A 15,769-nucleotide genomic window follows, 5' to 3' on the forward strand; every position below is an offset into this window, starting at 1 on the left:
CCTATGGGTACCATCCCGCTGCCCTTCCACTTTCCAGTCCCCTCTCTGGAGATCCTGCAGTGGATGACAAAATCCAGGAACTCCAGTTACTCTGGAAGAAAATCCAGGTCAATCTGACCAAAGCCGCTCTCCAGCAAAAGACCCAGGCGGATAAACGTCGACGACCACCTCCGTTTCAAGTGTGAGATCAGGTCTGGCTAGCTACAAAAAATATCTGCTTGAAACAACCTTCCTCCAAACTCGGCCCAAGTTCATAAAATCTTGAAACAAGTCAATCCGGTGGAGTTCAAACTGGAACTTCCGGATACCTTAAGAATACCCCCAGTGTTCCATGTCTTCCTCCTCAAGCCGTTCGTCCAGAACACCTTATCTCCTCCTACCCTCCTCCCTCCTAAACCATTCATGGATGGCCAGGAGGAATTTGAAGTAAGCCACATATTGGATTCCCATAGATCCCGTGGCGGGCTACAGTACTTGGTTCATTGGAAGGGTTATGGACCAGAGGAAAATTCATGGATCAGGTCCAGGGATGTCCATGCCTCCAATCTTGTCCGGGCATTTCATCGGAAATTTCCTGCCAAACGGTCTTAGATCGCCCGGATGTCTCTCCTCAAGGGGGCCTGTACTGTACTGTAAGGATTCTGCTCGATCCATGCCATGTTTTCACTACTGTCAAGGTTTTCTTTCTCTCCTACCCTTTCTGCTCTATGTGGCCGTTTTGGGTACTGGCAGCTTGCTTTATATGGCTGCAGTTAACCTAGGGAGTCGCTGAGCAAGTTCTGTGTGTTTGCAGCTCCTGTCGGTCTTTGCAGTTAGGCCTTATCCTCTTGCCTGTTTTGAATTCCTGTTGCTGACCCCGGACCATGACCCCGACCTCGCTGCATTCCGCTTGCCCTGACCTCCGCTTGCCTCCTCAACTTTGTACCTCTGCCACCAGCCCTAATCTCTGCCTGTCCCCTGGTCTTTGCTACTCTGTCGCCAGCCCTGACCCCTGTTTCCTTACCGACTACGGATACTCTTACAGGACTCTGTCCCTGGGTTGTGGTCGGTTTATTTGCATCCCTACCTCAGTCCTGCTGGTCCGCCTCCAGATTTGAGATGAGCACCGTCACACCCCCGTCTCTACCGCCGCCCGGCTCCTGCCATCTGGTGTCCTCCACAGACCACTGGTAGGCAGTATTTGGGTGAAAGGAGAAGGGGGTGAGAAAAGAGGAGGGAGTTAAAGAAGAGGAGGGGTGAGAGAAGAGGAGGAGGAGGGGGAAAGAGAAGTGCAGAGGAGGGGGAAAGAGAGGAGGAGGGGGTGAGAGAGGAGGAGAAAGGGAGGTAAGAGAGAAGGAGTAGGGAATGAGAGAGGAGGAGGAAGAGGGACGGTGAGAGAGGAGGGGGTGAAACACTATTAGAGAGGGTTGGGGTTCCTTACAATGCATCTGATCTCAGATGCGCTATTAGAGAATGTTGGGGTTCTGCAGAATTTCACAATATAATTTTAGGATTTCTTAACCAAAAAAAAAGATTTGAAACCACTTCTATAAGGCTTCAAATTTGCTGCAAACATTGTACAAATAAACACTAAATATTATTATCGTTTATCTGTAAAGTGCCAACAAATTCTACAGCGTGGTACATTAAGAGTACAGAGTTATGTATAATGCACAAACAGATGCAGAGAGGTAATGATGGCCCTGCTCATTAGGGTTTACAATCTAGATGGAATGAAGGACCATGTTCAAGCAAGAAATTCTCATTGTGGGGTGGAATATATCTCAGGATAGGGGTATCTGATTCCATTACAGTTGGGGGGCGGGGGGGAGGTTACAGAAGGTGGAGAGTCGTGTATCCATTCGCTTTGATTAATCTGGTTCTATTTGTGGCACCAGTTCTTGAGATGCGAGTCTCCCAGTTTCAAAACAGGGGCAAAATTGGAGCAGGTTCTGTGCCCATTGCTCACTTGTTTTATTTATTTTATTTTATTTATAAAATATTTTACCAGGAAGTAATACGTTGAGAGTTACCTCTCGTTTTCAAGTATGTCCTGGGCACAGAGTAAAACAAATAATACATGGTTACAAATACAGTTACATAAATGAACAAGGTATACATTTATATACAAGACATTGCATGCACAGTCAAAGAAAATATATATTATGAGCGTATGAAACAGTTACAGACCAGATTAAAGTGTGAGACAGCCTTAGATTTGAAAGAACTTAAGCTGGTGGTGGATATGAGAGTCTCTGGTAGGTTGTTCCAGTTTTGGGGTGCACGGAAGGAGAAGGAGGAACGTCCGGATACTTTGTTGAGTCTTGGGACCATGAATAGTCTTTTGGAGTCTGATCTCAGGTGATAGGTACTGCATGTGGTAGGGGTGAGGAGCTTGTTCAGGTAGCTGGGTAGCTTGCCCAGAAAGTATTTGAGGGTGAGACAGGAAAGGTGAACTTTGCGCCTAGACTCTAGTGATGACCAATCTAGTTCTTTGAGCATTTCGCAGTGATGTGTGTTGTAGTTGCATTGGAGAACAAAACGACAAATTGAATTGTAGAGGGTGTCAAGTTTGCTAAGGTGGGTTTGAGGAGCCGAGCCATATACTATGTCTCCATAGTCAATAATTGGCATTAGCATCTGCTGTGCAATACGCTTTCTGACCAGGAGACTTAGGGAGGATTTGTTCCTGTAAAGTACCCCTAGTTTGGCATAGGTCTTGGTTGTCAGGGTATCAATGTGCATCCCGAATGTTAAGTGGGAGTCAAACCATAAGCCCAGGTATTTAAAACTAGTGACAGGTGTTAGGGTGGTTTTAGCGTTGGTTCTAATCAGGAGCTCAGTCACTTTTTGCACGTTTTGCATTGAGGAGAGTTTGATGAATATCTTCCTCAGCTCGTTAGTGTCTATCAGATTGCAAAATTGGAGGGGAAAAAGTATTAGGTTTATCAAAGAAAATGTATTCAATTGAAGCAGTGGGAGTTTTTATTTTGAGGAATCTGGTGCTGTTTTCCGGCAGTAATTTTGCTGCCGGAAGACTTTGATAAGCTGCATCCCTTTATAGACACGTGTTCAGAATTCCTCTCCTCGGTGGCACTTTCAAATGATTCAAGTTGCAAACCGTAGTAAAATCAGTGCAAACAACTGAGCTTTCTTTGTCAGATCTGGGGCTGTTTTGCAAAACAAACATTGGGGACGATGTATCACGGCAAGATTGAAACGATCCGCGCTGTGATTGGCTTGGCAGCATCATGTGGCGCGGCAGCAACGCAAAAATATAAATTTCTTGTATTTGCTGTGATCTGCCGCGCCACTGCTCACTGCCGTGCGCGCGCGCGGCTGAAGTATAGAACGCCAGGCCTGGACACAACCCATTCTAATTGACACGCGCACACGACAGCACTCGCGCGCGCTGTATTACACGCCTTACATTTGACACAAACAGAATACGGAGCAATGCGTCAAAACAAACGTCTATTCGCATTTTATTTACATCGAGACAATTCCACCCTAACTAAAAGGTGATCTGTCAGGAAGGCCAATGTACTACCAGGGTCTTTGAAAACAATGCGTGTTATGTATGGGCGTCATTATCTGTCTTCTTACCTAAGACACGTAGTTCAGTGTCTGAAATGATGTTTCATGCATTGCATCGTGTCGCATACCGAATTGATACAATTTAATTTGAAACAAAATGATGTATATTTCTGATTTTAGGACTAGTTTTAGTAAATATCAATTATTAGTTTAATATATTTTATAATAGCCATATTGTGAAAATATTACACTTTGTTAACGTACATGTATGGAAACATCCGTGCTGCGTCAACATTTTAATTTTTATCATTGGTTCATAACACAGAATTAGAAGTGCTTTACATTGCTACAGACTTTTAGCATTTACACCAGGTTTAACTTGTTGGATGATTTTGACAAGTTTGGTTAAACTTGTTTTTTGGGGTACAAATACAATTTAAAAAAAGCTATTTACATCTGTGTCGTGCGAATCTCCCTTGTTTACGCCAACATACCTCATTAGAACAATTTTTTACATTTAATGAAAGAAAAGAGGCACACAAGATGCACATACATAGATGCACAAACGTGTAATATAATTAGTAATTTCCAAGTGTCAATGTAAGGCCGCGCTTATAGTGCCGGCGACGGCGACGTGACCGATGACATCACCCGTCGCCGCTAGCGAAAGTTGTAATTCGCTTTCCAGCGACGTCGCATGCGACCTGGACATTGATTGGCTCAGAGGCTGTCACATGTGGCGACAGCCTCTAAAAAAATCAAATTTGACCGGCTTCCAAATTTCGCGCCGCCACGTCGCTCCCGTCGCTCCATCGCCATCGCGTTTACTATAAGCGCTTGCGTCGGCGACAATGCATTTGATTTGGCGCGACGTCGCGTCGCTGTCGCCGGCACTATAAGCGCAGCCTAACGCCAACAAAATGTTATTCTTGCCCCCTTACTGCCTAGGCCCCTAAGTTTTTTGCTATTAATTTGTCTCTAAGACATTTTAAAAATGGGTCACTTTGGGATAAGCGAGTTGTTTACTAAAATCTTCCAGTTGCAAAACCAGAGCAAAAACAGCCCCATGTGTTTCAAAGAAACGGAAGCATGTTGAAAGAGTTGGGACCTTTCCTTTGATAAACCTGGGGTAATTATTTTGCAATGCTTCTGGCACATGAAGACGACGGGAGTAAAAAAAACCTCAATAGTATCAAGAAAATTTGGGTATCATTTATAAGCTGCAAAACTGGGACAAAAATGGTGAAGGAAAAATATTCACATTGAAATCAATGTTAGTTTTGTGGTGGGGTACTGTTTTTCCTAGATGTAAATCCTTAGGTAATTTATACAGTTTCACACCTTTAATTTGCCCTTTTTTTGTCCACCACCCTTTGAGATGGTCTTAGGACATCCCTCTTCTAATAGTTATACATTTAGCTCCATTATACTGTACGGAGAGAGCTTCATTTGAATGCAATGCTAAATATTTTACCATCTTCAATTGAACAGTAATAGGTTAAAGCAATGGAAATATATATATATATATATATATATATATATATATATATATATATATATATATATAGGGATATATATTAATAGGGATATTAAGGAAATTATAATATATATATATATATATAGATATATATATTATAATTTTTTACAAATTATATTATTACTAATTATATTATTACTAATCCCTAATTATCTGTGGTATTAATACGAAATGGGTAAGTTATATACACATGTTCACATACAGTTTATATAATATATAAAATGTTGATGATGGTAAAATGTTTAAATAAAAGAATACACAAACAGACACACATCTGTTTATTTACTAACATTGAAAACAGCCTATTTAATAACATGCCTTGTGCTCTCACTACATTCAGTATCACTATATGTCACAAAATACATCTAAAATTGCATTTACTAGTCTGTTTGTAAATGTTATACAAGCACAATGAATTTTCCTATCACCAAAAACATGCCCTAGCTAAACATGTGAAAGCTAAAACTCTGTCTAAGTAAATACACTCCTTGGGTTATCATTACTTTTCAATTTGTTATAGGGTTAAAACACATCTAAGGTGGCATAAACTCCCCCTTCTAATGCATATGTATTACATCTAAGATATGATTAACAAGTACCCATTTTCATACATACATCTGACCAAGTGGCAACAAAATAAATTTAAAAAATCCCCTGTATCTAAACACACCTTTTGGACCTTTTGCAAGATACTTGCACATTGATACACTTTAATAAAAATCCCCCTCATACAAGAATGACAGATTTGCACCACAAACTATAGGGATCACTGATCAAAGTCCCCTGACTCCCAAACTGGGCCAAAACAGAAGCTCTCAGGAGCAGGGCCCTCAAAAAAACACTGCATCACATTTAGCAAAGAAGAAAATCTCATTGGTTTCAATGGAAATGTTTTTTCCTTAGTATATGTGGTCATTTGTTTGTCCCAGTTTTGCAGCCTGCAGAATTTGATAAATAGACTCTTACAGTATGTCAAATTTAAATAAGGAGAATAATGTATAATGGGAGTTTAATATACAGTATATAAAAATCACCTTCTCCTGAAATGCTTACTTAAAAATGACTGTGCATGCAATGTCTTGAGTATAATGTATACCCTGTTCACTTATGTAACTATGTATTGGAAACCATGTACTATTTGTCATCTTAACTCTGTGCCCAGGATATACTTGAAAACTAGAGGTAACTCTCTATGTGTTACTTCCTGGTAAAACATTTTATAAATAAATAAATTAAAAATGTGCCTGTGTTTCCAACCTCTAAAATGCAGCTTCCCTGTACTGGAAATTAATATTGTTCTGCAACAATAAATAAAACCGCGGGTGCAGTTTTTCCAAGAAATACTTGAATCCTTCCTCTGAGCATTTTAATCTTCAATACATTTAGAAAACATTGATGTGTCGTTTTCCTCAGAAGTATTTGATGAAAGTAATAGTAGCAGAGTGGCATTTAACCAAAGCATTAACTGACTGAGCCTACTGTAAATTCAGTTCTGAACAGCAGATGGACAGTGTCAGCTCTCTCACTCATCTGATGGTTTTGTTTGAATAAACTACATGTTTATGGTTAAATGTAAGTAGTTTAGTTCCTATAATATTTATACAGAGGGAAGAGATTTGTTGAAATCCCCTTTGAACGTTTAATCCAGATGTTTCCCTTTCTCACACAATCATATGGTGTTGTGTTTGACAAAACTCGCTGATTTATTATAAATGGAGCACAGTAAAATCCTTAACAACTGTAAACAGGTAAGATGTGTTTGATTCTATATTTAATTGTAAATGTCAGGATTCTTTGTAGGGTATGAGACCAGTTATTTAACCATCATACTATTTACATTTAAATCTGGTATGTTAATTCACATCTGTATACCATTTACTTCAATGTCAGGTACTGTATTAAAATAAAAACCATTGTGCAGGATAACTTTCACTTTATTTGTAAATGCTGATCATTTAAACTTGGATCCAATAAAACCTAAATAATAATAAAAAATCCAGGATCGATGTGTCATTTGGATTTACTTTACATTATTTCAGCATATTAGATTCAGACCTGTAAACTGCACTGAAATCTGAATAGCGATAGTAATACTCGATTAATACTCGAGATTATTATCACCTATGTTGAACCATGACGGATATAATTCATAACCACATTTTCAGACGATGTGGAATACAAATGATTAACATGAAATAAATATATCATTATGTAATGGGAAATTAATTATTCGGTAAGAAGGGCTGCTTTCTGCATCATGTTTCTATAAAATGCTTACAATAGTCAGTTACATCATTATATTTTTCTTCTTCATATAAATAATACAAGATTGAAAATCGGCCACGATAATTGAAAAATGTCCACATTAAACATTGGAAAGTATGTAAACGTTACATAAGTCATTTGTTTCATCTGCAAAAAAAGGCAATAATTGTCATTACCCAGAAGATTAAAAATAATTCAACTTGTTAAAACATTGGCTCACAGTATATATTTTATGGACTAAAAGCAATGAATGATGCGAAGGATTTAAAACCTACTTACCAGCAGAAATCTTCAAACACCACGGTACAAAGATGCTAATATTTGTAAACCTGCTGTTATATACAGTATGTGAGCATAACATATAGGTTCTGGTAAGCAAAAGCTCTGAACACTCTATAAAATACAAATAGAATGGATATTCCTAAACTGTGCCCTACAGGAAGCAAATGTTTGCATCATATTTCAGAATAATGTTATGTATCAAAGTCTCTCGATTGCAAAACCAAGGCAAATTTCTAGAGAGAAAACTGCATCATATTCATCAAAGAAAAAAAATAATCCTATTGTATCCCTTTTTCATTGATAAATCCGGTGCAGTTTATTAGCTCATTTTGCAGATGGGATACTTTAAATAATAGACCTTTTTTAAAAACGTAACATTTTAAGGAACGCATTCATACCATTGCTACAGAACTTTATACAGCCGTATGTATACACGGTGTTTCCTTCAAGACTTTAACCTCTCGTGCTGCGTACCTGCAGACATGGCAAATATTGACTTTTTTGCAAACACACCTTCTGTTTTCCAATGTACCCGCTCTTTATTAAACCCTCATGAAATACACAAACCATGAATGCATCAAGCCAGGTGATATTTATTTCGAGAAATGAATTTTCATTCATTACATATAATATTCAGACACCACAATACTATACATTATACACGACAAATAATAAAAATGAGTTGTATACAGTATAACTTGTCCACATCCTGCTTGTTTGGAAAACATGAAATAGTGCTCATGGTTGTCTTTTGGGATACATTCCATACGATGAAGAATCAGGGTTGAACCTCTGGATACAGCAAATATTAACAGGGTAACTTTCAATCAATGTGACTGAAAAAAACATACTCCCCCCATCCCCCCAAAAATGCAGATATGAATCCTAACAATATTACTGCGAGATTTCTATTCCGTGTCTTGGTAACTGCAAGAGGAATCGTAATACTGATGGCTTTAGACATAGAAGAAATGTCCATATTCGGTTTAGTCTGAACAAGTCTATTTCTGCAATTAAATGCTATGTGTTAACTTGACCCATTGACAAGGTATTTCCCGTTATTAGAGTGTGGCCACATCATTAAATACGCGTATATTACAAATAGCTATAATTGTGTTTTATTCCTGATAAATGTTCCAAAGTATAGAACAAGCTGAGATTCTAACTAGTTTGTGTGTAAGATCGATTTGAACGTGTTTTCTTTCTAATTCCTAACATGAGCACATATAAACACCGATGTCTAACCTGCTCTTTAGTCTGTATGTGATGTACAAGATATTCAAGCATAATCAACAAAACAGGTGTGTTACAGATACTCCTTTGAAGCTGAAAACGTATATACATGTTATATTAGAGAATTCATAAAGACAGCTCGGAAGCTGGATCAAGCAATCAAAATGTGTTGTTGTTTTTGTGTCACTGTGACTGCAAATGACAGTGACAGAATTACATCCCAAAAAAATGTACAGCTTGTTGTTTTACATTTTAAATATGCACGTTGAGCCTAAACATATTTTTTTTTTTCAGACTTCTTAATATTCACAGTTGGGGGGGAATAGTAGAACAATACACTGGGAATTAAGAGGTGGCATCAAATAACACCACTGTTAGATTCTGCCACTTGTGTTTCCAGTCCATTCCTATATTAAATAATCCATCTGGAAAACCATCGAGTTCAATTGTAGACCTGTCCTATACATGGGAATGAGATAAATATTTGTTCGGAGGGGCTAGCTACACTTCTCCCCTTGGTCAGGTGTTATGGAGGTGAGGGGTTTTACATTTGGTAACCACTTTTTTCTCTTTCACTCTTCGGTTTTGAAACCATATTGTAACTTGGCGCTCAGATAGGCTGGTTGCAGTGGAAATCCTCCGTCTCTTCTCTTTGGTAATGAATTTGCTGGCTGCATATTCCTTCTCTAGTTCTTTCAGTTGGAGTTTTGTGTAGGGGACCCTCTTTTTCCTGCCCCTGCGGTAACTGCTCACCTCTGGCTGCAGAGGAACCACATCTGCAGTAGAATATAAACAAGATAGTGTTACACTAAAGCCTTTCAGATCTCTACACTAGTAGTGCAGCAATGGTGCCACACTCGCCTATTTTCTTTTCCATAACCACATGCATTGGAGTTTCCCACATACAAGACTGGATCTAGTCCAGGCAGATAGGGACTCTGCTGAGATTCATCTTATAAATCGCCCATCTGTGCTGACATCTTTAGATGAGCACATTGGTTAAATACTTATACACGTACAACGGCTGGCAAATGTTTAATCTATTACAATTTCGTGCACATTTAAACCATATTTCAAAGCCTATGCCTGTGAAAGAAATGTACAGTGTATTACAAATAAATATGCAGTGTATTGTAAATGCAAATTAAATGACAATATGCAGGGTTAAAGACAGCAATGATCAGGACTGTTGGTGTCCAATAATCCTATTTAGACAAAATAAGTCCACATTTTCCTGTATATATTCCTGTACATTTTCCTTTATTTTGTACTATTTGGCTACTGTAAAGGCCAATCACTGGAGACTGAGAGCTTGTGTAGAAAATTAAGAATTATTAATGAGTTTACACTCAACCAGTTCAACATGATAATTTATGTTCTTTTTCTCGGTGTGCAACTTACTATTGCAGGCCTGCTGATTGACCATTTATCTCCCAATGGTGATGTACATCAATGTTTGTATGTAGCATTCTAACAAAACATATCTGGACATCACTTTTCTTAAAACAACACCAAATAAATATTTTTTAATTATAAACTGTAAAAGTATATTCAGCAAATACTAAATCATATGCCTGTCATGGAGACAATAGTCAACCTTATAGCTTCCTCTGAGGGTGACACCATTACAATGCCAAAATGTATATGATAACTATTTTTTGTACAGTGGTATGACCTACTGTAATCTGAAATAATACACCACTATGTATGTATGTATATATAATATATATATATATATATATATATATATATATATATATATATATATATATATATATATATATATATATATATATGTATATATATATATATATATATATAAATATATATAAATATAAAACGGAAATAGTCGTGTTAGTTTATTCTGATATATATATATATATATATATATATATATATATATATATATATATATACATAATACAGACTTCGTTTTGGATTTAACCCTCAGTGTGCCGTCACTTATTATTACCCCTCTGGTAATTATATATATATATATATATATATATATATATATATATATATATATATATATATATATATATATATATATATATATATATAAAGTGTGTGTGTTTGTGAGTGTCAATGTCAATGTCAAATCTTAAACAAACCATATCAATAATTATATATGTATATGTGTATATGTATATATATACACAATTGTAATTATGCACAGTCGTAAATCGTATGACCTGCTGTAATATATATATTATATATTATTATATATATGTGTGTGTGTGTGTGTCAATGTCAGTTATTATACAAACCGTATCAATATCTATCTATCTATCTATCTATCTATCTATCTATCTATCTATCTATCTATCTATCTATCTATCTATCTATCTATCTATCTATGTGTGTGTGTGTGTGTGTTTATATATTAAAATAGATAGATGATACATAGATGTATAGCTTGATAGTTGGATAGAAAGATAGAGCAGAAGAATAATACGATATTTTTGCTTATATAAAATAGGCTAATAAAATACTTGGACATCTTAAGATGCCATCATATGTTTTTACAATAAAATATCATTAAATTTCACCACTAGTTAGACTGTTCAGACTTGTAATTGTACAAATTACGGCTGATGTAGTATATCAGTGTAGATGTCGGTATATACTTCCTGGTTAATAGACCTCATTTCGTCAAGTAATGAACAGCAAAGTGAAATGTACCTTCCCAGCTGTTTGGGAGATAGTCGCAATTTCATATCGTCTTCTACACTTCGAGTACTCAATATACAGTTTATATTGATACATAAATGTACACCTCATGTATGAGATAGAGCAAAAGTGTCATCGATGTATTGAAGGCATGACCCCAAATATATTATTGCGGGATATGCCCTCTGCTTTCTTAATTACTTTACAACAGTACATCAGTTGAAATCATTCCCCGAGTCAGATCCTTTGTTGATTACAAAGGGACCCCACAAGTGGCGATATATTCACAAACTGCATTTTGTTGTATAGAGTGTATGGGGCGTTAAAGAAAATAAATATATATTCACAGCAATAGGAGGGGGAAAACCCTCGTTTTTCGACATCTCTCGCACTCTAACGAGATGCAATTTGTCAGTTGACACTTACATCTTTAATTGCAATGTTGCAAGATTTATTATATACACCGAACATTAAGAGACTGGTTATCAGACACAGCCCAAGAACAAAACACAGCCTGCCCTGCTCTTACATGTTTAGGTTGATCATGAAATAGCAGCAAAGGGATCAGCAAGACAAGAAAATTTAACCTGGCTGTCAACACAAGAAAAGGCAGTTGTAGGAAGACAAAGAACCCTTTAATACCTAAAATATGCTGCTCTGCTAAAGGGAACAGATGCCTTCTTGCATTTGCAATTATATTGCATGCCCATACAATCACACACACACACACACACACACACACACACACACACACACACACACACACACACACACACACACACACACACACACAAATGTATACTGACTCGCACAATCTTCACGTTAAAACACCAGGTGATCCAGCAGAGAAGAAAAAATAGTAGATTAGGATTCCCTGGCACTATACCTGGGAAAGGTGCTTTCCATAGATGGCTGGACTGGGATTGATCCTTTGAGCAGTAGACCTGTCCGTCCCAGCCGTTGGGAATAGCCCAGTGCTGGTAGCCTTCCATAGAGATCAAGGCGTCATGCCTAGGCTCCGGGTGGCTACTGATCCCTGGCACTACTGACATGTCCAAGTAGCCAGGAACTGCCTGGTAGGAGCTGGCAAAGCTGGGGTAAAAGGCAAATTCTTTGGCCCGAGAGGAGAAATCCTCGCTGGGCAGGGAGTTGCTGGGCTCTGGGTATTTCTCGCTTGGGTGGTAGGAGCAAGGTTTCTGGTGCAAATTGACGTTGTGGGACTGAGACAACCTGCAGCCGTAGTAGCTGCTTCCAAACGGGTATCCGTAGCCAAGGGTAGCATTGGATGAAGAAGTGGGTCCCGGGCATTGCCTTGAAGCCTCTGGAGATGTTATATCCGTGTAGACAGGTCCTTGGTGAGATCCAATCCCACTGGAATGGCGCCCCAAGGCTGGGTGAGGAATAAAATCCCTGCAGTGGCTGCTTGAACAGTTCCCACTCAGTCCCTCCATGGCTGGGATTTTCTTGTGGTTCTTTTCATTCGGGCTTGTTTCATACACGTACATCAAGGTATCCGCCCAGTGTGGATGCAGGATCAGGGAAGTCGTCATAGCATGGTCTGGCCGTGCTTTTTAAAACTCAGCTTCCCCAAAAAAAAAAAAGAGAGTCACCTAATTTCCTTCAACATTATGGTATAGGGCAGGCGCATGCGCAGCACAAGGGGCGGCTCCCTGGGACTGGTTCATTAAGAAATCTGCCCTGTCTCACACGTGATCCCAGGGCAAACAGACAACAATGAGCCCAGCCTGGAGCACGTGACCTCTCCCAGCCAAGCCTGGCTGGGACCTCTTCGCTGTCTCCAGCAGTAGACATGAGAGGGAAGGCAGCTGGGTTCTTCCATGAGAGAGAACAGGAGCCCTTAAAGGCAAAGGGTGACACCCATTGATGGCCTCGAAGAAAAAATAAAAGGCTACAGATTACACATTTTTAGCCGACAAAGAAATGCAGTGGCATTTGGTTTATAATGCTTATGCTGCCAAAGGTACCTTCTCACCGCTGTATGTATATTAAACATATGGACACGTAAAAGCGAGGCTGCCCTTAGTGCATTCAATTCCATAACCTAATGCCATAATATTAATAATGTGGTAGGAAAACGAAATGATTCAAATCAGTTGTCCGCTGCTGCAATACTGAGCATTTTAACACGTTTGGCATTTTATTGATACCAATATTATTCATTTTAGTTTGTTTTGTAATGCAAAACTTGCCTTGATATTGCTTGGAAAAGTAAGTCTGGGCCTCTGATAAAGAAATGCAGTAACAATTACAAACAGTCTTTATATATATATACCCCATGATATATATATATATATATATATATATATATATATATAGAGAGAGAGAGAGAGAGAGAGAGAGAGAGAGAGAGAGAGAGAGAGAGAGAGAGAGAGAGAGAGAGAGAGAGAGAGAGAGAGAGAGAGATACCCCATGTTATATTATATACACACATGTATACATGTAGACATACACATATATAAACATATATACCCCATGTTATATATATATATATATCATATGTTAAGCTCTTTTATGTCAAAAGTAGTAACACACTACACCGAAACGTTAAGTAATATATGTCAAATCACATTGTCTAAAAACATACATCCTTCTCATACTGTACACGTTAATACTGTTCCTTACATATACATTCCTTAAAAACACAGACTTTTCCATTTCTAAAGCTGATATGATAACAGTGAAAATAAATTAAGTATTAAAAATATATATATTTGACTGAATTGTTTTTAAACTAAGGTATGCTATTATCCTGTTCATTATTTTATTGACATTGTTGTGAAGACCTCTTTTATCTGATATGGCTCGATATGGTTACAATGAATGGGACAACGTTATGATTTGCGTCTAGTGAAACTCAGTTTATAAATACATAAGGCTATATACAGCACATATTAAATATCACTGAGCGAATGAGATAGGAGAAAGGCAAATAGCTTGGGATGAAAGATTGATGTTCACTTTTCCCTGATGTTAGAGCTTCTTCTCAGTAGGAACTTCGCACAATATCTCACAAACAAACATTGAAAGAAGTTAATTCTATGAATCCCATTATCCATCTAAAGTTATAATAACACAAACTAGCTCACAATGAACATGGGAGTTTTCTCCACAGGATAATATAACCTGAATAATAATATAAATAATATAAAGCCTGATTTTGTCTCTCATATATGTTTTGTTAATAAAATGTCACTATATATATATATATATATATATATATATATATATATATATATATATATATATCCCACAAACATGTATGTATATGTTTTATTATTGTTTGCAATAACCAAAAATATGCAGTTTTAAATACGTTATGTGTACGAATACGTGAAGATTGTATCCTGATTGTTTTTATTTTTTTACAATCTCAGCATGGAACTTGGGAACGTTTTGCGTTGATAATTGTTAAAAAAAATAATAATAATAATAATACTAATAATAATATTAGTAGTACCACTGTCGGCTCCCTCTGTAGCTTGCTTTGGGTACCCCTGTGTTTAGAATAAAAAATACTCCTTGACTTTTCTGATTGTGACGGTAAATCACATTCCCTAGGAACGATAGTAAACTTTTTCATTGTCCCCTGACCTAAAAACAAGGTCCTCGGGACCAACATCTATTTGAAATGCTAAGAAGTCAAAGAGAGCCTTTACGCTTCTGATTTCTTTCTACTGCAAGGCATTGTCTTGGACATTCCTTATTTTTATTGTTCGGCCTCAAAAATGAGTGGAAGGCCAAGGTCAAGGTAAAAATGCCAGACAAACGGGGTCTTACTGAGTGTCTAGACAGGCAGGAATGGTTTTTAGCATTCAGGGTTGAAGAAGCATTTTAAATTGCATCATCTTCTCCTCTGGATTAAGGTTCTTTACTCTCATAGTCATTTAATCCCCTCAGTCTCGGATGGGACTGCAAGGCATCAATTTCCCTGCAGGCCCCACCAGCTCAAAATGGGTTAATAAAACACCCAGCACCGACTGCACGAGTAACCGGGGGGAGAAGGAGGAAGGTATTTGTCTCTGAATAGAAGTCCAAGGTTCGAGACCCCATGTTTAATCATTACATATGCGTTTCCTCTAAACAAAAATAAGGCATTAAAATTCAAGGCACATTACAGTACCGTAATCTAAAAATAAAGTCATCAAGTGTTAACACTTAATTCAAACCTATCAAGTTTTTTTTTTATATGTAATTCTTTATTTCCAGGCTTTCTATAAAAGAGTCCCACCTACTTCCTACTCT

At 37.6% G+C, this 15,769-nt stretch overlaps 1 protein-coding gene across 1 annotated transcript; it reads right to left on the bottom strand.

The window, feature by feature from the left end:
- Positions 1-8,177: 8,177 nt before the first annotated feature.
- HOXC13 (homeobox C13) lies at positions 8,178-13,100 on the bottom strand. Its single transcript, XM_075591784.1, has 2 exons — positions 12,393-13,100; positions 8,178-9,609 (listed from the first exon to the last, which is right to left on the bottom strand). Exons 1-2 carry the CDS (start codon positions 13,054-13,056, stop codon positions 9,353-9,355), a joined length of 921 nt encoding a protein of 306 aa, XP_075447899.1. The 5' UTR covers positions 13,057-13,100; the 3' UTR covers positions 8,178-9,352.
- Positions 13,101-15,769: the final 2,669 nt, after the last annotated feature.

Source organism: Ascaphus truei, chromosome 3 (assembly GCF_040206685.1).
Source record: "Ascaphus truei isolate aAscTru1 chromosome 3, aAscTru1.hap1, whole genome shotgun sequence".
Taxonomy (NCBI): domain Eukaryota; kingdom Metazoa; phylum Chordata; class Amphibia; order Anura; family Ascaphidae; genus Ascaphus; species Ascaphus truei.